General features: G+C 42.4%; 1 protein-coding gene across 5 annotated transcripts in view; it reads right to left on the reverse strand.

Annotated features, from left to right (window-relative positions):
• The window catches only part of ARID4B (AT-rich interaction domain 4B), a 183,539-nt gene that overhangs the window by 4,100 nt on the left and 155,789 nt on the right, over positions 1–23,650 (reverse strand). For 4 of the 5 annotated variants that reach the window (XM_066235575.1, XM_066235566.1, XM_066235546.1 and 1 more), the window contains 5 exons: positions 19,834–20,032; positions 13,491–14,696; positions 9,856–9,969; positions 5,711–5,926; positions 2,674–2,814 (listed from right to left, as the gene is read on the reverse strand). In XM_066235575.1, coding sequence (XP_066091672.1) covers positions 2,674–2,814; positions 5,711–5,926; positions 9,856–9,969; positions 13,491–14,696; positions 19,834–20,032 — 1,876 coding nt within the window. Of the gene's footprint in view, positions 1–2,673; positions 2,815–5,710; positions 5,927–8,345; positions 8,896–9,855; positions 9,970–13,490; positions 14,697–19,833; positions 20,033–23,650 lie in introns of those variants that run through there. The other variant, XM_066235585.1, reaches the window with a different exon arrangement.

Raw genomic sequence — 23,650 nt, forward strand, 5'->3', positions numbered from 1 at the left:
GGGCGCTGAGGATGGCTCCATGGCCTCAGCCTCAGGCGCTAGAATGGCTCTAGTCACAACAGAGCATCGCCCCCTGGTGGGCATGCCGGGTGGATCCCAGTCGGGCACATGCGGGAGTCTGTCTGACTGCCTCCCCGTTTCCAACTTCAGAAAAATACCAAAAAAAAAAAAAAAAAAAAAAAAAATATATATATATATATATATATATATATATATATATATATATATATCCCTAGTCCTGACTTCTCCCCTCAGCTACAAAATCACACATCCCTGATATCGCTACTTGGATGCATAATAGGCATTTCAAAAAGTAACAAGACGAAAACAAAACGTTACATCCTCTCTGCTCCCCAACCTACGATCTGTCCTTTCTAGAGGTTGTCCTCATTTTCAAAACTGGCACTGAGCATCCAATTGTTTCAAATACTGACAAGTCATACTTAATTCCTTCTTCATCCACCACATTAAGTCTATCAACAAGTGCTGGTAACTCAACATTTGTTGCTCTTTTTATTGAAACCACTCTGGTACAAGTCACAGTCATCTACTCTAGCTCCTGCAGTGGGGCCCCAGTCAACACTGCTTCTACCACTGCCCTTCCAGAGTCTATTGTCCACATAGCAAACAGAGATCTTTAAAAAACTGTAAGTAGATCAAGCCTTCAAACTTTCAAACAGATGTCCACCTACTTAGAATAAAGTCTGAAACTCCTCATCTTGGCCTACAAGAATTTGGCTTCTGCTTATCTAGTTGACACTTCTACCACTTACCACAATGGTTTTGTTTCTCCTCTGGAAAGTACCAAGTGTGTTCCCACCTTAGAGCAGATGTTCTCAGCCTGGGGTGATTGTGCCCCCTAAAGGATATCTAGCAATGTCTGGAGACATTTTTGATTGTCATGACCGTGAGGTGCAACTAGCATCCAGTGGGTGGAGGCCAGAGAAGCTGTTACACATCCTATAGGACAGCCCACCACAGCAAGAATTATCTGGCTCAAAATGTCACTAGTTCCAAATCTGAGATAAGTTCCTCAGATACTTGCTGTTCTCTCTGCTGAGGACCGTTTTATGGACTGAATTCTCTCTCCCCAAAATTCTATGTTGAAGCTTTAACTCTTGAATGTGACTGCATTTTGTTGGGTTTTTTTGTTTGTTTTTAATTATTTATTTATTTTATTTTATTTTTTTATAGAGAGAGGGATAGATAGGGACAGACAGGAACGGAGAGAGATGAGAAGCATCAATCATCAGTTTTTCGTTGCAACACCTTAGCTATTCATTGATTGCTTTCTCATATGTGCCTTGACCACGGGCCTTTAGCAACCAAGCAATCCCTTGCTCAAGCCAGTGACCTTGGGTCCAAGCTGGTGAGCTTTTTGCTCAAGCAAGATGAGCCCGCACTCAAGCTGGCGACCTCGGAGTCTCGAACCTGGGTCCTTCTGCATTCCAGTCCGACGCTCTATCCACTGCGCAACCGCCTGGTCAGGCTTTTTTTTGGTATTTTTTCCAAAGTTAGAAGCGGGGAGGCAATCAGACTCCCGCATGTGCCTGACTGGGATCCACCTGGCATGCCCACCAGAGGGTGATGCTCTGCCCATCTGGGGCGTTGCTCCCTTGTGGCCTGAGCCATTCTAGCACCTGAGGAAGAGGCCATGGAGCCGTCCTCAGCGCCCAGGCCAACTTTATTCCTATGGAGTGTTGGCTGCGGGAGGACATATAGACATATAGAGAGGAAAGGAGGGGGAAGGATGGAGAAGCATATGGGCTGCTTCTCCTGTATGCCCTGATCAGGAATCGAACCTAAGAATTCCACATGCTGGGCCGATGCTCTACTGCTGAGCCAACTGGTCAGGGCCGTGAGTGGATTTTGATCAGGCCTTCAGACAGGTAGTTAAGGTTGATGACACCAGAGATTCTATCTCCTGTGCACCAAGGAGAGGCCATGTGAGGGGACCACGGGAAGGTGGCCACCTGCAACCCAAGGACACCTCAGGAGAAACCAAACCTGCTAACACCTAGACCTTGGATTTCTAGCCTCCAGAACTGTGAGGAAATACATTTCTGTTATTTAAACCATTCAGTTTGTGGTAGTTTGTTATGAAAGCCTGAGCAGAAATTCAGACAAGTCTTTCCCCTCAGATTCACTCTATTCTCTTCACAGTGCTTTTCACTAACTGAAAAAAAATTTTTTTTTCTACAGTGACAGAGAGAGTCAGATAGAGGGATAGATAGGGACAGACAGACAGGAACGGAGAGATGAGAAGCATCAATCATCAGTTTTTCATTGCAACATCTTAGTTCATTGATTGCTTTCTTATGTGCCTTGACCGCGGGCCTTCAGCAGACCGAGTAACCCCTTGCTTGAGCCAGCGACCTTGGGTCTGAGCTGGTGAGCTTTGCTCAAACCAGATAAGCCCATGCTCAAGCTGGTGACCTCGGGGTTTCGAACCTGGGTCCTCCGCATCCCAGTCCAATGCTCTATCCACTGCGCCACCACCTGGGTCAGGCTGAGATCATTTTTCTTTAGACAAGTTTTTCCGTTTTACAGATGAAGAAAATAAGGCAGAGAGATTGAAGAACTTGCCTGAAGATATACAGACAAACCCATGTGAGTCTAACTGCAGAGTCATAAGCTCCTTGTATTTAAGTACAGCAAGGGGAAAACACTTACTTTCTTTCTTCTTCAAACGCTTTCTCCTCCGATCAATGGAAGCTACTTCAGATTTTAATGACAGATAATGTTTTCTAATTTCTTGTAGTTTTTCTTGAAGAATTGTGATGCGTTCAGCACTTGTCATATTTTCAAGGTCCGCTGTGAATTTAAAACTTTCATTAATATGTATTTTTTTTTAATACAGGGACAGAGATAGAGTCAGAGAGAGGGATAGATAGGGACAGATAGACAGGAACGCAGAGAGATGAGAAGCACCAATCATCAGTTTTTCGTTTTGACACCTTAGTTGTTCATTGATTGCTTTCTCACATGTGCCCTGACCATGGGCCTTCAGCAGACCAAGTAACCCCTTGCTCAAGCCAGCGACCTTGGGTCCAAGCTGGTGAGCTTTTTTTGCTCAAGCCAGATGAGCCTGCGCTCAAGCTGGTGACCTCAGGGTCTTGAACCTGGGTCTTCCACATCCCAGTCCGATGCTCTATCCACTGCGCCACTGCCTGGTTAGGCAATATGTATTCTGAACCAAGTGTTAACACATACGAGACAACATGTAGTGTGGTTGTAGAATGAGATCAAGACAAGGAAACTAAAAATAAGGCTTGTAAATATGTTTCTTTAAGACATTTTTCCCAGCCTAGAACAATGCCTGGCACATAATATATGCATGATATTTGTTAATTAATAAGTATTAGAATTAAAGACCTTATTATCTAAATGTGTTATGTTAAAGATTCTACATTCATGTACAGTATCACTATAGTATTTAGTTAAAAATCATACTTAGAAATAATTGGGAATACACAAAATGTTAAAATTATATTATACTTTTGAATGTCAGGACTGGATAAATTTTTCTTTTATTCTTTTTGTTCTTTAAAAAATTTTAATGGAATATGTATGTATAACTTCAAAGTTAGAGTAAGTTTTTCAAAAGCTCTAAAGCCATTTTCAATATATATATTTTTTTCATTTTCAGTATCTTTTTTAAAATTAATTAATTAATTTATTTTGTATTTTTCTGAAGCTGGAAACGGGGAGAAACAGTCAGACAGACTCCCGCATGCACCTGACCGGGATCCACCCGGCCTGCCCACCAGGGGCGATGCTCTGCCCACCAGGGGGTGATGCTCTGCCCCTCCGGGTCGTCGCTCTGTTGCGACCAGAGCCACTCTAGCGCCTGGGGCAGAGGCCAAGGAGCCATCCCCAGCGCCCGGGCCATCTTTGCTCCAATGGAGCCTTGGCTGTGGGAGGGGAAGAGAGAGACAGAGAGGAAGGAGGTGGGGGTGGAGAAGCAAATGGGCGCTTCTCCTATGTGCCCTGGCCGAGAATTGAACCCGGGTCCCCTGCACGCCAGGCCTATGCTCTACTGCTGAGCCAACCGGCCAGGGCCTCATTTTCAGTATCTTAAGAATATTTATTTCCTTCTGTGAGAAACCCTGAAGGTAATCTCATTACCAAAAAAAAAAAAAAAAAAAAGAAAAAAGATTCTACTATGGAGATTTCTCATATATACAGAACTACAGAGAGTAGTTTACTGGAGCCTCATATACCCATTATCCAGCTTCAGAAATTAGCAATTCATGGCAAACCCTGTCTCATACCTGTCCACTCCACACCCCGTATCAGAAATATCTAGCCAATGTTGGTATTTTTCTCAATTGCCTTAAAATTTTTCTTTTAGAGAGCTTAACCTGTGGTGGCGCAGTGGATAAAGTATTGAACTGGAATGCTGAATTCACCAGTTCGAAAGGTTGGGCTTGCCTGGTCAAGGAACATATGAGAGTTGATGCTTCCTGCCCCTCCCCCCTTCTATCTCTCTCTCTCTACTCCCTAAAATGAATAATAAAAAAAAATACGGAGACATTTTTAAATCTTTTTTTAAAAGATTTTATTTATTCATTTGAGAGAGGAGAGAGAGAGAGAGAGAGAGATAGATAGATAGATAGATATTGGGTGGGGGTGAGGGGGAGCAGAAAGCATCAACTCCCATATGTGCCTTGACCAGGCAAGCCCGGGGTTTTATACCAGCAACCTTAGCATTCCAGGTCGATACCTCATCCACTGTGCCACCACAGGTCATGTGAAATGCTGATGCTTAAAAAATTTATTTTCTTTTAGCAATTTGTTTATTCATATCAAGATCCAAATAAAGTCGCTAAAATGCGACCTTTTATTATGTCTCTCAAGTTTCGTTACAACTTCTTTTTCAGAGTTACTAGCATCAAGAGTTACTAGGATAAAGTTTCTACAGATTACCCCATTTCCCCATGTATAAGACACACCTTAATTTTGGGGCCTGAAATTTGAAAAAAAAAAAAAGTATTACATAAAGTTATTGAACTCAAGTTTTATTTATCATAAAATTTATAACTCCTCAAGCGGGAAAGGCAAGGAACTACAACCACTGTAAACGACGAATCCAGTTTTTAGACCCCAAACTTTTTCCCCCCAAAAGATGCGTCTTATACATGAGGAAATATGGTAACTTGATATTTTTAAATATTTTATTTATTGATTTTTAGAGAGGGGGGGGGGAGAGAGAGAGAGAGAGAGAGAGAGAGAGAGAGAGAGAGAAGGGGGAGGAGCAGGAAGCATCCACTCCCATATGTGCCCTGACCAGGCAAGCCCAAGTTTTTGAACCAGCAACCTCAGTGTTCCAGGTTGACGCTTTATCCCACTGTGCCACCACAGGTCAGGCTTTAAATTGTTTTTTAAGTGAGAGGAAGGGAGACAAACAAACTCCCCCATATGCTGGAACCAGGATCCACCCAGCCACCCTAACTTGGGGCTGATGTGCAAATCAACTAACAATCCTCAGCACCTCCAGCTACCGCTCAGACCAACAGAGCCACACTGGCTGTGGGAGGGGAAGAAGGAAAGAAGTTGGAGAGGGACCGAAAGAGAAGCAGATGTCACTTCTCACGTGTGCCCTGACTGGAGATCAAACCTGGGACATCCGCATACCAGGCCGGCGCTCTATCCACTGAGCAAACCAGCCAGGGCCAGATTAATTGCTGATTTAATGTCTATCACTTACACATCTGAAAGCTCCATTTATAAACTTTGGGTAATCGATTACTGGGTTCCTTGAGATCTGGATCCTTATCACCATTCCTTCCACATTTTCCTGGAGACTGAGTCCTTGCAGGAGATTTGGTACTATGAGACTTCATTCCAGTGGAAATTGATTTGACTGATTGAGTCTTAGTTACACTTTCACCACCAGAAAGTTCTTCACTATCACTACTGTTTGCTGAAATAAAAATAAAAAGAAAACCACTAGTAAACAGAAAAGCAACAAAAATTTGTCACACATATTAGTGGACAATGTAAAATTAACCATTTGAATTTATTACTATAGTAAACAACTTCTTTTATAAATTCTGCCTAATAACCTGAAAAATCGTCACGTACAACTGTACCAGCATCACAGTTAAGCAGACAAAAAAGTTCTTCTTACCTGAATTACCAATATTTTTCTTTTGCCAGTAATATTAAAAAAACAAACAAAAAACTAATCTTCCATTATACCTGGCAGACTGTCCAATATACAGTTAATTATCTGAATGGTTTTTTTTTTTTGTATTTTTCTGAAGCTGGAAACGGGGAGAGACAGTCAGACAGACTCCCGCATGCGCCCGACCGGGATCCACCTGGCATGCCCACCAGGGGCGACGCTCTGCCCACCAGGGGGCAATGCTCTGCCCCTCCAGGGCGTCGCTCTGTTGCGACCAGAGCCACTCTAGCGCTTGGGGCCATCTTTGCTCCAATGGAGCCTTGGCTGCGGGAGGGGAAGAGAGAGACAGAGAGGAAGGGGGGGGGGGTGGAGAAGCAAATGGGCGCTTCTCCTATGTACCCTGGCCGGGAATCGAACCCGGGTCCCCCGCACGCCAGGCCGACGCTCTACCACTGAGCCAACCTATGTTAATATATAGAATACAGAATCTTTTTATAAATGACTCATTATAGAAACAATTTCAGTATTTTATTTTTATTTTTTTACAGAGACAGAGAGAGAGTCAGAGAGAGGGATAGATAGGAACAGACAGATAGGAACGCAGAGACATGAAAAGCATCAATTATCAGTTTTTCGTTGAGACACCTTGGTTGTTCATTGATTGCTTTCTCATATGTGCCCTGACCGCGAGCCTTTAGCAGACCAAGTAACCCCTTGCTCGAGCCAGCGACCTTGGGCTCAAGCTGGTGAGCTTTGCTCAAACCAGATGAGCCCGCGCCCAAGCTGGCGACCATGGGGTCTCGAACCTGGGTCCTCCGCATCCCAGTCCGACGCTCTGTCCACTGCGCCACCACCTGGTCAGGCCCAATATTTTAGATTACATACATATATACTATTCCTTTGGCCACAAATAATGGATGCATAATCATTATATTCAATAAAGATTATTCAGGAGTGAACTCTACGTATAGTGAATTTCTTAAGCAACTCCTACATTATACCTTGTTGACTAAAATAAACATCAGTTTTACCCTGGTAAATATATTCAGTAATTTATGAAAAATCTGAAGTCTATGTAATATTATGTCACATCTGCCTTTACTGACTAAAGCCTCAGTACCAGTATGGAAAATCTTATTTAAACACCCTGACAGTGCCTACGTGATGGCTCTGAGAGTCCCATCAATTACTTCTTTCTGTATACAAAGTATTATTTTAGATTCCATGAGAGTTAATTCACTTAACTAAATTATTTTTAGAGTGGTACTCTCATTCTTATTTACCAAGGTGTAAGCCCAATAATTAAAATGTGAGAATACAATCAACAGCTATATCCTTTTTTTTTTTTTTTTAATTAAAAAAATTTTTTTTTCATTTTTCTGAAGCTGGAAACAGGGAGAGACAGTCAGACAGACTCCCGCATGCGCCCGACCGGGATCCACCCGGCACGCCCACCAGGGGGCGATGCTCTGCCCATCCTGGGCGTCGCCATGTTGCGACCAGAGCCACTCTAGCACCTGAGGCAGAGGCCACAGAGCCATCCCCAGAGCCTGGGCCATCTTTGCTCCAATGGAGCCTTGGCTGCGGGAGGGAAGAGAGAGACAGAGAGAAAAGTGCGGCGGAGGGGTGGAGAAGCAAATGGGCGCTTCTCCTGTGTGCCCTGGCCGGGAATCGAACCCGGGTCCTCCGCACGCTAGGCCAACGCTCTACCGCTGAGCCAACCGGCCAGGGCAACAGCTATATCTTTAAATTATATGGATGTTAACTAGTTTGCTGAAGATCACTTTTAATTTTTTTTAAATTTTATTTATTTATTTATTTTTCACAGAGACAGAGAGTGAGTCAGAGAGAGGGATAGACAGGGACAGACAGACAGGAACGGAGAGAGATGAGAAGCATCAATCATTAGTTTTTCATTGCACGTTGCAACACCTTAGTTGTTCATTGATTGCTTTCTCATATGTGCCTTGACCGCGGGCCTTCAGCAGACCGAGCAACCCCTTGCTGGAGCCAGCGACCTTGGGTCCAAGCTGGTGAGCTTTTGCTCAAACCAGATGAGCCCGCAGTCAAGCTGGCAACCTCGGGGTCTCGAACCTGGGTCCTTCTGGATCCCAGTCCGATGCTCTATCCACTGCGTATCCGCCTGGTCAGGCAAGATCACTTTTAATTTAAACGGTAAAGTCTTAAAGACAAAAACACCATTGTGTAATAAAAAATGCTTTAAATATTCTATCAGATACTCCAAATAATTGATGATCAAATTGGCATATATTTATTGATTCACTTAACAAAAACTATCCCCCACCCCCAAAAAAAAGTATAGTTAGGTTTTCAAGGCCTGAAAAACATTCTAGATAGAAAAGGTAGGTACACAGCAACTCCTCCCACTGTGGTGTTTTAGGAATAAAGAAAATCCACCACTCTCTCATAACACATTCTTAATCAAATATCCTCCCAGTCCCCCCCACTGCTGCTCTGTACCCCTGGCAACTCCAAGCTAAGCCCCTAAGGCTTAGCCCCACTCTGATGCAGTGGTCTGCCTCAGACTGGCTTTCATGGCCCTGCTGATGAGCACAGCCGCCCAGGGCCCCAAGAAATGCCATATTCACCGCCTGGAAGTCATATGGGCTCAGCAGAACCTCGGGGAGTTGGCTGCATAACCCTTTTGTGTACTGAAGTGCAGCCAAGCCGGCCAAGAGCAAAGGTCAGGCAGTGGAGGTGGCAGGAGTCTCCTGGAAGAGCAGCAGGAGGTCAGTGTGGGGCACCTGAAAAAAAATTCTTTACATATTTTCTGCTTCTCACTTTGTCTACAAAAGAGAGATAATCTGTGCAGCTCTCAGAAGAAATACAGTATATATATATTCCTGTAGATCGATGAACAGAGTCATTGCTAAAGCTGAGTCTTTAATTAGAGCACATGTAACCAGCATATATTGTTCACTGCTACTCTTGGCCACAGAGCTGAGGTACAAAGATGAAAGTGGTAACTGGAGTGGTTGGGACTGAAGCTCTAAAGCAGTGATTTTCAACCTTTGTTTCTCATGCACTCATAATAATTACTAAAGAAAAAGGGGCCCTGACCTCTTCTTTAGTAACTAATTTATTTGTGCCATGAGATGAAAATGGTTGTATTTAGTCAGGGGCACTGACCTTAGTAATTAGTGTGTGTTTGTGCCATGAAAAAAAAAAGGTTGAAAATCACTGCTCTAAAGCAACCTTGACTATTCATTCTCTTCTAGGCTAGTTCTGCCTTGAAGAATTACAAGCAATCAATTTCATCATAATAAAAACAATACATAATTGAAGCATTTCATAATGTGCTATGACAAGGGGAAAGAACTATGGAACATAAAACAAACATGAAGATGCTGTTTACAATATATTGATTGCTATTTTAAAAATAATTACCTGCTCATTAATCACCAATCAATACCACTGCTGCATAAGATCAAATTGTTTAATTTTAGATTTTACCTAGGATTAGAAGACTTCTGTATGACTTTTTGGAGGGTAGTGACAAAATTAAAATATTGGCCTATCCATCCCACATCCTGAATATCCTTTTCTTAAGTAGGGAAAAAACATATCCACGATAATTTTTTAGATTATAGTTCACATACAATTACTTTCAGGCAACAACATTCAACATTTATATACCTTATGAAGTGATCACTGTATCAGCCACATTATTTTTATATTTAAAAAATTAGCAGTTTCACACTTACTGCCTTTTCCTTTCTTTTTGTTGTTCACCACTGTCGCTTTATGGCTTCGTTTCTGCTTTTTTGATGAACTTCCTCCTCCCTGAGCTTCTTTCCCTCTTTTCTGACCTGTACAGGCTACAATAAGAAAAAAAATTATTAAGTAACAAAAACAAATCAAGCTTTTTCTAGAAAATTCCACATTTTAGAACCATAGAACAATTCTGAAACTATACATATTTTTTTAAATTATAAATTTTTATTAATTTTAATGGGGTGACATCAATAAATCAGGGTACATATATTCAAAGAAAACATGTCCAGGTTATCTTGTCATTCAATTATGTTGCATACCCATCACCCAAAGTCAGATTGTCCTCCGTCACCCTCTATCTAGTTTTCTTTGTGCCCCTCCCCCTCCCCCTATACATGTTCTTAATGAGATTTATAAATGATCATAGAACTCAGTATTATTTTAAAAATAAATTGTTATTAATGAGCTGACTTACTGCTTATAATAAAAGTTGTTTTTTAAAGCAAATAAATTGTGAACATCTTTTTAGAAAAATCAGATATAAACTGAAAATAGTTCTCAATATAGTACTGGGAGTTTATGAGTCTAGTAGTAATTCAAAACTAGGCATATACTGAAAACAAAAACTTAAAATTTAGTAAAACCAAAATATTGACTTAACTGCAGGTTAAAATATTAGTGGTATATCTTATAAAGATATTAATATACTTTTTTTTTTTTGTATTTTTCTGAAGCTGGAAATGGGGAGGCAGTCAGACAGACTCCCGCATGCACCCGACTGGGATCCACCCGGGCCCGCCCACCAGGGGGCGATGCTCTGCCCATCTGGGGCATCGCTCTGTCGCGACCAGAGCCACTCTAGCGCCTGGGGCAGAGGCCAAGGAGCCATCCCCAGCACTCGGGCCATCTTTTGCTCCAATGGAGCTTTGGCTATGGGAGGGGAAGAGAAAGACAGAGAGGAAGGAGAGGGGGAGGGGTGGAGAAGCAGATGGGCGCCTCTCCTGTGTGCCCTGGCTGGGAATCGAACCCGGGACTTCTGCACGCCAGGCCGACGCTCTACCACTGAGCCAACCAGCCAGGGCCTAATATACTTTTAAATGATATTAATGGGCTAAATTTAGTAGTAATTCATACTTAGTTATATTACACATTTATTTCAACAATTATTCACTTCCCAGGGCACTGGTTAACACATACACCATTTACAAATCCAGCATAGCAGTTCTAAGGAATGGTTCATCCTCTTGGTAGGAAAGTGTCTATAAACATAAATGTCTCCCTTTTCTTCAAAGACTAACCAAGTCTTGAACCTTCCCTGATGCTCAGGCTTCACTGATTAATCACTACTCCACACCGTAGTTCCTACACATTTTTCTGTATTACTAATTTGGTCCTCAGAATCTTCTGTATTTCTGATTCTTTCTAACTATGTGTATTTTCTTCCTGATAATACAGTAAACAGTTTTTCCATAAACAAAGCTTTTCTTTTTTTGAGAGAGAGACAGGAAGGGAGAGATATGAGAAGCATTCAATGCATAGTTGCGTCACTTTAAGTTGTTTATTGATTGCTTCTCATACGTGCCTTGACGAGCGGGGGGTCTCAAGCTGAGCCAATGACCCCTTGCTCAAGCCAGTGACCTTGGGATCATGATGATCCTGTGCTCAAACTGGTGACTCTGAGCTTGGTGACCTTGGATTTTCAAACCTGGGACCTCAGTGTCCTAGGTCAACACTATATTCATTGTGCCACCACTGTTCAGGAGAGACGAATAAAGTCTTATCTATTCAGTTCCAATGTCAGATACTATAATGACATGATATAATTAATACTAGGATAAAATTAAGCCATAGTTGGTACAAAAAAGGTTCTTAGTATGTTATCAATGATAAAATCAATTATGACTAGACAAGACATAGCTTCCTTGGTCAAAAATGGAAAAGAAATGTTTTGTTTGCAACTTCCTAGTTTTCTTTTTAATGGGTTATATCTACTAATAACTTTTCCTAATGCCTTTTTTTTTAAGGGGGAGAGAAAGAATGGGGAGTGGGGAAGGGAAAGAGATGAGAAGCATCAACTCATAGTTGTGTCACTTTAGTTTAGTTGTTCACTGAATGCTTCTCATATATACCCTGATCTGGGGCTTAGGCCAAGCCAGGATCCCCTTGCTCAAGCCAGATGAGCCCAACTCAAGCCTGCAACCTCAGGGTTTTGAAGCTGGGACTTCAGCGTCCCAGGTCGATGCTTTATCCACTGCACCAACATTGGTCAGGCTCCTGATACTATTTTATTTATTTATTTATTTATTTATTTATTTATTGTATTTTTCTGAAGCTGGAAACGGGGAGAGACAGTCAAACAGACTCCTGCATGCACCCGACCGGGATCCACCTGGCATGCCCACCAGCGGGTGATGCTTTGCCCCTCTGGGGTGTTGCTCTGTTGCGTCCAGAGCCATTCTAGCACTTGAGGCAGAGGCCACAGAGCCATCCCCAGCACCCAGGCCATCTTTGCTCCAATGGAGCCTCGCTGTGGGAGGGGAAGAGAGAGACAGAGAGGAAGGAGAGGGGGAGGGGTGGAGAAGCAAATGGGCGCCTCTCCTGTGTGCCCTGGCCGGGAATAGAACCCGGGACTCCTGCACTCCAGGCCGACGCTCTACCGCTGAGCCAACCGGCCAGGGCCTATTTGATATTTATTTTTGAAAAAGGAATGTTTTAAGTCAAGATTTGTGTGACAATGTCAATTCTCTCTCAATAAAGCTGGAAAAAGGATTTGTGTGAGAAAACATGGATTTAACTAATCTGATCTAGATCATATCTCTTTAAGCTTAGCTAAAAACCTAATGTCAGCCTAATAAAACCTTAGCATGTGACATAAAAAACACACCCTACCTAGTGCTCTATCTTTACACTGGTAAAGTGTGTTTTGAAGCCAAGTATCAGATTAGAGTATAATGATTTAAAGATACCGAATGAAGTGGTTTATAAAAAAAGATGAGGACAGAAGTATTGTTATGGCGCTATCAAAAGTACAGTATCAAAAAGGTACTAATACTTTTGGAAAGTACTAATTTGAATTTCCACTTTTAACAACTTCAGGGAAAATCAAAGAAGTATTACTACAGGTTATTAACATACACATTGGCCTTCAATTTGGTAGCTATGCATCTAAGACAGCATCAAATTCCTTTACAAACTCACACAAGTTAGTCAGGCTTGAAAATCAGTTTGACACGGTTGTCTGAGGAAAGCAGTGCCTGGACAGTTGGTTGCTCCAAACCCCTACATACAGTATTTGGTTAAGGGTGGAGGGGTCTGTCAATAAATCAAAATGTTTGTGAGAAACTGCACATTACAATTGCAAAAACAATGTTACAGAAATATATTTAAGCTGCTTATGGTATATAGTCAACCGGTGTAAAATGAATTTTCAAATATGGTCTGGATTGGGGCCTGGTTGCAAAGGACAACAAATCCTTCTCAAGCTCTGAAATGTATTCCACTGTTCATTATTCAAATTACTTTTCAAATTTCCATTTTCACCATGTTCACACAGTACTTCACTTTAGAAGCCAAGGAGACAGTAAGAGAGGAAACCCTGAAACAAGGCCCCTGCCCTGCTCCTCACCTTTCTCGGGGTGCTCTGGCTCTGGCTGAGCACTACTGCTGGAGCTCACGCTGGCGTCACAGCCTGCGGGCGAGCTGTTCCCCTCGGACTGCAAGTCCTGCAGCTCCCCTGCAACACTATCCACCTCAATTGTGCTATCAGTTTCACTCTTGATACTACGGACCTCTTCTTGGTTTGGGGCCAGCACTTCTGATACACAAGACTGCTGCTGACTGGCTTCTGTGACAGTGACAGAGGAAGGCGATTCCGGGGTAGTAGGGGGGGTATTTAGCACTGAATTACTGCCACTACTTGGAAATTCAGCTTTTTTGTCACTGACTTCCATGGGTTTCTCCTCAGTGGGCTGACTATCGGCACGGACGGGTGGTGGTGTTTCTAGCTCAGCGCTGGGTGAGCAGCTCTCCTCCTCAGCCACCGTCTGCAGTGTCCCCTCTGCTGGGCCCTCCTCTGGGGCAGGGTGTGGTGGGGAAGCTGCAGCCTCAGTGTCAGAGTCTGAAAAAAGCTCCTTCAATGTTTTTTTAGGCCACTGTCCTTGAATACTTGACCAGACATCTTTTCGATCTTTAGCTCGGCTGTTCTGAAGTCTTTCATCAGAGTTATTTAGAAGTTTTATCCTTTTTTCTGCCACTTCTGAAAATCCAGAATAGAAACCAGTTGTCCGCAGAGATTTTCTCTTTTCCTCCAAACCATTGTATTTCTTAGTTGGTGCCAGTTTTGCTTTTGATTTTTCTTCTTCATCTTCATCTGAAGAGCTGTTGCTACTGTTTTCTGCGCAAAGTGATTCTTTGTTCTTGGTCTTCTCATCCCTTTTGCTGGGTGACCCGGTTTTTGAGCACTCTTCTGTATTGCAATGTCTTCTTTTTCCACGTTTTACTTGTGGCTTTGAGGATTTATCTGTGGTGTCCTTCTTGACATCCTTTCTTTTTTTTGTGACATCATCTTCTTCATAATCAGTATCTTCAGATAATACTTCTATATCTTTCCTTACTCTTTCTGGAGATTTCGATGCTGGTTTAGATATTACCAAATCTGCATGGACTTTGTTTTCTTCTAGCAAAGATGAACTGTTTTGTTCCTCTTTTAAAAGAAGATCATTTCTGGCATGGGTCAAATAATCTGTCTTAGATTCCTCTTTGCCATTATTGTCCATATCGTGAGCATCTGTCTCATCCTCCTGCTCACTGTCTTCACCAGAACTTTCAGAAGCTGAAAAGAATAAAAACGATGAGTATGCTAAGACGACTAACAATGTCTTCTCTGTGCCAGGTACTTTATATATCAGTACCTATGTTTATAGCTACCTCGCTTGCCAGGTTTTATTCCATTTTACAAGTGAGAAAACTAAGCTAAAGTTATGACATTCACAGAATGGTGGAAATGTATATATCATATCTAGGGTTGTAGTTACACTACTATATGCTTTTGCCATTACTCATAAAATTGTAAACATAAAGGTTGTGAATTTTATTTGTCTGTAAATTATACCTCAATAAAGCTGATTATAAAAAAAAAACTCCTCCAATCTATGAGCAGAAAATAGTGGACTCAGAATATAGTCCCAGGATCTTTTAACTCTAGAACCTGTATTCTTCCCCTGGCCGGTTGGCTCAGCAGTAGAGTGTCAGCCCAGTGTGTGGAAGTCCTGGGTCCGATTCCCAGCCAGGGCACACAGGAGAAGCATCTATCTGCTTCTCCACCCTTCCCACTCTCCTCTCTCTCTCTCTCTCTCTCTCTCTCTCTCTCTCTCTCTCTCTTTCTCTCTCTCTCTCACCCTCCTGAAGCCAAAGCTCCAATGGAGCAAAGTTGGCTGGGGCACTGAGGATGGCTCTACAGCCTCTGCCTCAGGCACTAGAATGGCTCCGGTTGCAACAAAGCATCCCACCCTAGTGGGCATGTCAGGTGGATCCAAGTTGGACACATGCAGGAGCCTGTCTGCCTCCCTGCTTCTCACTTCAGCAAAATACAAAAAAACCCCACCTGTATTCTTACAAAAGTGTACCATTCATTTTCAATACAGCAATGATTATTCAAAGATTTTTGTGCAAGACTCTGGCCAGGGAGTTCAGTTGGTTAGAGCTTCATCCCCCCCATGCCAAGGTTGTGGATTCAACCCCCAGTCAAGGCACATACAAGAATCAACTAATAAATGCATAAATAAATGGAACAACAAATCAGTGTCTCTCTTCAATCTATTAAAAATAATTTTTAATTAAAATAAGATTTTTTGTACACAATAACTTTCCACAATGAATATACTTTAAAGAATGATACAAATAACTGATAATCTTATATAAAATATTTATAATATTTTTAAAAAAGATTTTATTGATTTTATGAGAGAGGGAAAGAGAGTGTGAGGGAATGAGATCATAGTTGCTTCACTATAGTTGTTCATTGATTGCTTCTCATATGTGTCTTGACAGTGCAAGCTAAGGGTTTTGAACCAGCGACCTCAGTGTTCCAGGTTGATGCTCTATCTCCTGCACCACCACAGGTCAAGCTATAAAATTTATTTATTTATTTTTGCCACCAACTCCTATAAAATTTATTTTTAAAATGTGTTATAGTAAATAAATTCAATTAAGAATAAATTAATTGCCCTGGCCAGTTGGCTCAGCGGTAGAGCGTCGGCCTAGCGTGTGGAGGACCCGGGTTCGATTCCCGGCCAGGGCACACAGGAGAAGCGCCCATTTGCTTCTCCACCCCTCCGCCGCGCTTTCCTCTCTGTCTCTCTCTTCCCCTCCCGCAGCCAAGGCTCCATTGGAGCAAAGATGGCCCGGGCGCTGGGGATGGCTCTGTGGCCTCTGCCTCAGGCGCTAGAGTGGCTCTGGTCGCAACATGGCAACGCCCAGGATGGGCAGAGCATCGCCCCCTGGTGGGCAGAGCGTCGCCCCTGGTGGGCGTGCCGGGTGGATCCCGGTCGGGCGCATGCGGGAGTCTGTCTGACTGTCTCTCCGTTTCCAGCTTCAGAAAAATGAAAAAAAAAAAAAAAAAAAAAAAAGAATAAATTAGTGGTGCAGTGGATAGAGCTTCATACTGGGATGTGGAGGACCCAGGTTCGAGACCCCAAGGTTGCCAGCTTGAGTATCGGCTCATCTGGTTTGAGCAAAAGCTCACCAGCTTGGACCCAACGTCACTGGCTCGAGCAAGGGGTCACTCACTCTGCTGTAGCCCCCCAGTCAAGGCACATACGAAAAAGCAATCAATGAACTAAGGAGCTGCAACAAAGAACTGATGTTTCTCATCTCTCTCCCTTCCTGTTTGTCCCTCTCTCTGACTCTCTCTCTGTCACAAAAAAAAAGAATAAAAAAAAATAAATAAATAGGCCCTGAGCCTGGCTCACTGGATATAGCATTGGCCTGGCGTGTGGACATCCTGGGTTCAATCCAGTCAGGGCACACATGAGAAGTGATCATTTGCTTCTCTTCACATCCTTCTCTCTTCCTCTCTCACAGCCAGTGGGCTCAACTGGTCCGAGCATCAGCCATAAGCGCTAAGGACAGCTTGGTTGATTCGAGCATCTGGCCCAGATGGGGCTTGCCAGGCGGATCCCAGTTGGGGTGCATGCAGGAATCTGTCTATCTCCCCTCTTCTCACTTAAAGAATAAAAATAATGAGCCCTGGCTGGGTAGCTCAGCTGGTTAGAGTGTCATCCCAATAAACAAGGTTATAGGTTTGATTCCCAGTCAGGGCACATACAAGAATCAATCAATAGCCTGACCAGGCAGTAGTGGTATAGAATATCAGCCTGAGACGCTGAGGACCCAGGTTAGAAACTCCAAGATCGCCAGCTTGAGCACGGGGTTGCTGGCTTGAGTAAGGGATCACTGGCTCAGCTGGAGCCCCCAGGTCACGGCATGCATGAGAAAACAATCAATGAACAACTAAAGTACTGCACAAAGAATTGATGCTTCTCATCTCTTTCCATTCCTGTCTCTCTAGCTAAAAAAAAAAAAAAAAAATCAACCAATAAATACATAAGTAGAACAAGTCAACGTTTTTCTCTCACCCTTCCTCTCTCTCTCTCTTTCTAAAATCAATAAGTATTTAAAAAAGATCCTGGCCTGTTGTGGTGCAGTGGATAGAGTTTTGCCTTAGAACACTGAGGTTGCTGGTTCGAAATCCTGGGTTTGCCTGGTCAAGGCTCATGCAAGCAACAAATAACTAAATTGAAGCAACTTAATGAGTTGATATTTCTCGCTCCCCGCCTCTCTCCTTTCTCTGTTAAAATCAATAAATAATATCTTAATGGCCTTGGCTGGTGGCTCAGTGGATAGAGAATCGGCACAGCATATGGACACTGGATTTGATCCTCGGTCAGGACACACCAGAGAAGCGACCATCTGGTTCTCTCTTCTCTCCCTCTTCCCCTGTCGCAGCCAGTGGCTTGATTGGTTCAAGTGTCAGCCCTAGGCACTGAGGATAGCTTGTTTGGTCTGAGCATGTCAGCTTCAGGAGCTAAAAATAACAGTTGATTCAAGCATCAACCCCAGAGGGAGGCTGCCAGGTGGATTCTAATTGGGGTGCAAGCCAGAGTCTATCTCACTATCTCACCTACAAAAATACAATAATAATAAAATAAAACAGAGTAAGTTTATGTAAATATCCATCTGAAGTATGAGACCAAAAAAATTTCCATTACAATAAAAATTAAAAAAAAACAACAACCTTGAACTCAAAGTTTTAAAAAAATGTGAAAAAAAAATCTTTGTGAGCAAGAGAAAGACAAAGCGCCTGACCAGGCGGTGGCGCAGTGGATAGAGCGTTGGACTGGGATGCCAAGGACCCAGGTTCGAGACCCCGAGGTCGCCAGCTTAAGCGCGGGCTCATCTGGTTTGAGCAAAAGCTCACCAGCTTGGACCCAAGGATGCTGGCTCAAGCAACGGGTTACTCGGTCTGCTGAAGGCCCACGGTCAAGGCACATATGAGAAAGCAATCAATGAACAACTAAGGTGTTGCAATGCACAACGAAAAAGTAATGATTGATGCTTCTCATCTCTCTGTTCCTGTCTGTCTGTCCCTGTCTATCCCTCTCTCTCTCTGTCTCTGGGAGGAAAAAAAAAAAGAGAGAAAGAGAAAGGGAGGAAGAGGGAGAGAGCGAGAGAGAGAAACACTGATTTGTTGTTCCATTATTTATGCATTCAATGGTTGTTGATTCTTGTATGTGCCCTGACTGGGATTGAACCCACAATCTTGGCATATGGGACAATGCCTGACCAGAGCTAAAATATTTTTTATAAAGATATCTTCTTTTACTTCATTTGATAGATCAGATATTCAAGCCCTCCTTCCCTACCAGTCAGATTTACTATATCTCTCCCTCCATTCAGTCCTCTCATCATTTTTTTTTTATGCATGCGCATGTGAGAGAAAGTGACAGAGACAGGAAGAAAGAGAAATGAGAAGCATCAGCTTATAGTTGTGGTACCTTAGTTGTACATTGATTGCTTTCTCATATGTGCCTTGACTGGGGAGCTACAGCAGAGTGAGTGACCCCTTGCTTGAGCCAGTGACCTTGGTCTTCAAGCCAACGACCCTTAGGCTCAAGTCAGAGACCATGGGGTCATGTATGTCTATGATCCTGCACTCAAGCCGGCAACCCCATTCTCAAGCTGGTGACCTCAGGGTTTCAAACCTGAGTCCTTAGCATCCCATGCCTACACTCTATCCCAGTGCACCACCACCTGGCCAGGCCCTCATCACTTGTATTATTTGATAGTTACACTTCATTCTGCCTTAAATATTCAGCAGTAATGCTAATATAAAAACCATAATCAAGATAAAGAGTGTTAAATATTCCTTACAAAAATTCAATATAATTTTAGTCTAATATGGCATAACATAAAACTATATTTTACATGGCAACAGAACCTGAAAAAAAAGCACAATATCAGTACAATAGGGTGAATATTAAATTTTAGCTAAAATTTAGGCCTGACCTGTGGTGGTGCAGTGGATAAAGCGTCGACCTGGAAATGCTGAGGTCGCCGGTTCGAAACCCTGGGCTTGCCTGGTCAAGGCACATATGGGAGTTGATGCTTTCAGCTCCTCCCCCCTTCTCTCTCTCTGTCTCTCTCCCCCTCTCTGTCTCTCTCTCCTCTCTAAAAATGAATAAATAAAATTAAAAAAAATTAAAATTTAATGGTGCCCTTGGATCAACTAATAGAAATATTTCCAGGCCTCAATCAATGGCTGATTTTATTTCAATTAATAATAGAGACAAAAACATTCTGGTTCAATTAAAGAAACAAATTGATAATGTCTCTGAATTACCTTAATAGAATTTGATTTATAAAAACTAAAAACAAACATTTGCGTGCAACAAGACATTTGTTATTTTTACCTTGAAGTCCATTAAGAATAGAAGTAATTTCTATGGATTTAATATGAGCTGTATCGGAGTTTTTGGCATCAGTAAGATCCAGTTTTGATACCATCTCAGGAGATGAATTTGTTTGAAATGGTGGTTTTGACAAGCGCCGCATTTTACAGTTTTTAGGAGAGTATTTTTCATCTTTGTCTTTTTCTTTGTCTAATTTATTCTAGGTTAAGGAAAAAAAGTATATGTTAGCCTTAATTTATCATGAGGCATTTATTTGTAATATTGTTAATACTCATTTTAACTCTTAAGTTATAAAATATATTATTAAATAACATTAAAATTATGAAAAGCCCTCCAAAACAGCCAGAGATGTTTTTTCAGTTACTTAATACTGCAGAATGAGCAAAAAGTTTTTTTCTAATATTTATATTTAATCAGTTGAAATAAATTAATACTCAATTAAGACTAGCAAGACTCCATACTGCTAATAATGGTTGTTATAAATTCTTCAAAATTAAATCAAAATAAGCTTAAATATTCACTTAAAAAAAGAAGCAACTTGGTAATTTTAAAACCCTTAACTTCTCGCCTGACCAGGCAGTGGCGCTGTGGATAGAGTATTGGACTGGGATGCGGAAGGACCCAGGTTCGAGACCCTGAGGTCACCAGCTTGAGCGCGGGCTCATCTGGCTTAAACCAAAAGCTCACCAGCTTGGACCCAAGGTCGCTGGCTCGAGCAAGGGGTTACTCGGTCTGCTGAAGGCCCGCGGTCATGGCACATATGAGAAAGCAATCAATGAACAACTAAAGTGTCGCCATGAAAAACTGATGATTGATGCTTCTCATCTCTCTCTGTTCCTGTCTGTCTGTCCCTATCTATGCCTCTCTCTGACTTTCTCTCTGTCCCTGTAAAAAAAAAAAAAAAAAAATTAACTTCTCAATATAAAACAGGTCTGAGAATGACAAAATTCCAAATATCTTCATTCAGTTGACAGCCGGGAATAACTCTTAGCAAATAATCTATTGTAAAGTCAAACTGGAGGTCTCACTGATAAATTAATATTTTGGAGGGAAAAATGAGAAATTTTATCCAATTCTCTATTTACAAATAGTTGGGCAAAAGCTAACATATACTTCCTGAAAACTATTTGTTAAATTTGTTTTAAAAATAATTTATAGAAAAATATTTCAGGCAAGGTCTCTAAATGATGCTGTAACAATAACAAGTCTGAAGTTCTGTTACATAGACTATAGAATTTGAGTGACTATTTTTACAATTCTCTCAAAGATGGTACATAGCTAGTATTATTACAGATAGATAGAAGAATTAATTCATTACATAAAATGTATACTTTAGGGTAGTGGTTCTCTTAATGAGGACCCTGGGCCACCAACATTAGCATCTTCTGGGAATTCGTTAGAAATGAAAACTCCTGGAACCAGAGTTAGATCTAGTGAATCAGAAACGCTGAATTTCTGGGTTGCAACAAGTCCTCCAAGTGAATGTGACACATGCTTAAGAGTGAGACCTACTGACTTAGGGTATCTGGGCTTAATTCTCAGAATGTGTAAGAAAGCTTATGTGCAGTAGACTACCACAGCCTGTCATGGATTAGTGCTGTTCTAGTTTTTCTACATCTATTAGCCTTTGCATCACTTTATTATTTTATACTGGAGGTGTAATACAGCATGTATTCTGAAGGCAGAAATAGTCTATATCACTTTTGAAGTTCAAAAAGGCTTTAAATGGCCTTGAAAATAGTGGTTCTCTGAGTCAGATGAGCTGTTGGGAGGAAAGGTGTACAATAGCAAGTATTTTCCAGGAAGCTTTTTTCAAAATTCACATGCCTCTTCCTTTATGACCAGTATCTTTAATATGCCTTGCAGAGGCCAATAACTGAATTGAGAGCTAAATATATACTTAGAAAAAACTCCCCACATAGTACTCTTTTTTCTTTTTTAAGTGAGAAGGGAGATAGTGTGACAGACTCCTGCATGCACCCCAATCAGGATCCACCCTACAACCCGTCTGGGGCTGATGCTCAAATCAAACAAGCTATTTTTAGTGCCTGTGGCTAACGATAGGACCAACTGAGCTATCCTCAGTGCCCGGGGCTGATGCTCAAACCAATCAAGCCACTGGTGGTGAGAGGGTAAGGGGGAGAAAAGCAATTGATCACTTCTCCTGTGTGCCCTGACTAGAAATCAAACATAGGATGTCCATGTGCTAGGGCCACTCTATCCACTGAGTAGACAGGCCAGGGCCATAATATTCTTTTTTTTTGTATTTTTCTGAAGTTGGAAACGGGGAGGCAGTCAGATAGACTTCCGCATGCGCCCGACCAGGATCCACCCGGCATGCCCACCAGAGGACAATGCTCTGCCCATCTGGGGTGTTGCTCTGTTGCAACCAGAGCCATTCTAGTGCCTGAGGCAGAGGCCATGGAGCCATCCCCAGCGCCCGGGCCAACTTTGCTCCAATGGAGCCTTGGCTGCAGGAGGGGAAGAGAGAAACAGAGAGGAAGGAGAGGGGGAAGGGTGGAGAAGCAGATGGGTGCTTCTCCTGTGTGCCCTGGCCGGGAATCGAACCCGGGACTCCTGCATGCCAGGCCGACGCTCTACCACTCAGCCAACCGGCCAGAGCCCATAATATTCTTATTTATTTATTTATTTATTTATTTATTTATTTATTTATTTTAACAGAGGCAGAGATAGACAGGAACAGACAGACAGGAACGGAGAGAGATGAGAAGCATCAATCATCAGTTTCTCGTTGCGACTTCTTAGTTGTTCACTGATTGCTTTCTCACATGTGCCTTGACCGTGGGCCTTCAGCAGACCGAGCAACCCCCTGCTGGAGCCAGCGACCTTGAGTCCAAGCTGGTGAGCTCTTTGTTCAAGCCAGATGAGCCCGTGCTCAAGCTGGCGACCTCGGGGTCTCGAACCTGGGTCCTTCCACATCCCAGTCCGACGCTCTATCCACTGCGCCACCACCTGGTCAGGCGCCCATAATATTCTAATATAGCTTCTCCCACACCTACCCTGTCCTCTACCCAAAAAAATGCCACTCCTAAAACTTGCTACATCTAAGAAAATTGGCTTAACACTACACACACACAAAATTCCTCCAGTAGGCAAAACCAATGCTTCATGCAGCATGAATTCCGTACACTCCAATAAAGACCAAGAGTGAAGATGAAAAGGATTGGTGGTGGTGGTGGGGGGGGTGGCTAAGCTGTAGCTACTTGGTTACTATACCAAATCTTTAAAAACATAAACCTAATTTTACAGTGAGGAAAGACTAACCTTTTTAGGGGAAACCTTTCACTATTAGGGGCCACTAGGCAGGTATTATTCAGCAGGAAAGTAAATAGTTCCTCACTTTGAGTATGAAAATTGAACTTCCAAAGAACTATTAAACACCTCAACTACATATACCATTCAATGCATAAAAAAGTCATTAATAAGATAAAAACTATTCCAAAACTTAGTTAATGGTCTACTTTCTAATAAAACATTAAAAAGATTTAATCTTAGAAAGACTAAGAGTAATTAGATCATACATAAATGTAACATTAATTTCCACATGAGCAATATCTATGTGAACATGTTCTAAGCTACCACCTACACAGTCAGACAAAGAGGAACAGAAAAGAGATGCCAACAAGGCTTTCCTGTGCCTCCAGATGCCTCCTTTTCTTCCTGGGTAGTTTGCAGCTAGTGCAGTAACCCAAAGCTCCAGGCCCACTACTCTAGGGCTCTCTAAATGGAAGCCAGAGTGGCAGGAGAGGGGTGTTGTGGACCAGTAAAGTCTGTCTGGGAGGTCTTATACAATGTT

This window comes from Saccopteryx bilineata, chromosome 1, assembly GCF_036850765.1.
Source record: "Saccopteryx bilineata isolate mSacBil1 chromosome 1, mSacBil1_pri_phased_curated, whole genome shotgun sequence".
Classification (NCBI taxonomy): domain Eukaryota; kingdom Metazoa; phylum Chordata; class Mammalia; order Chiroptera; family Emballonuridae; genus Saccopteryx; species Saccopteryx bilineata.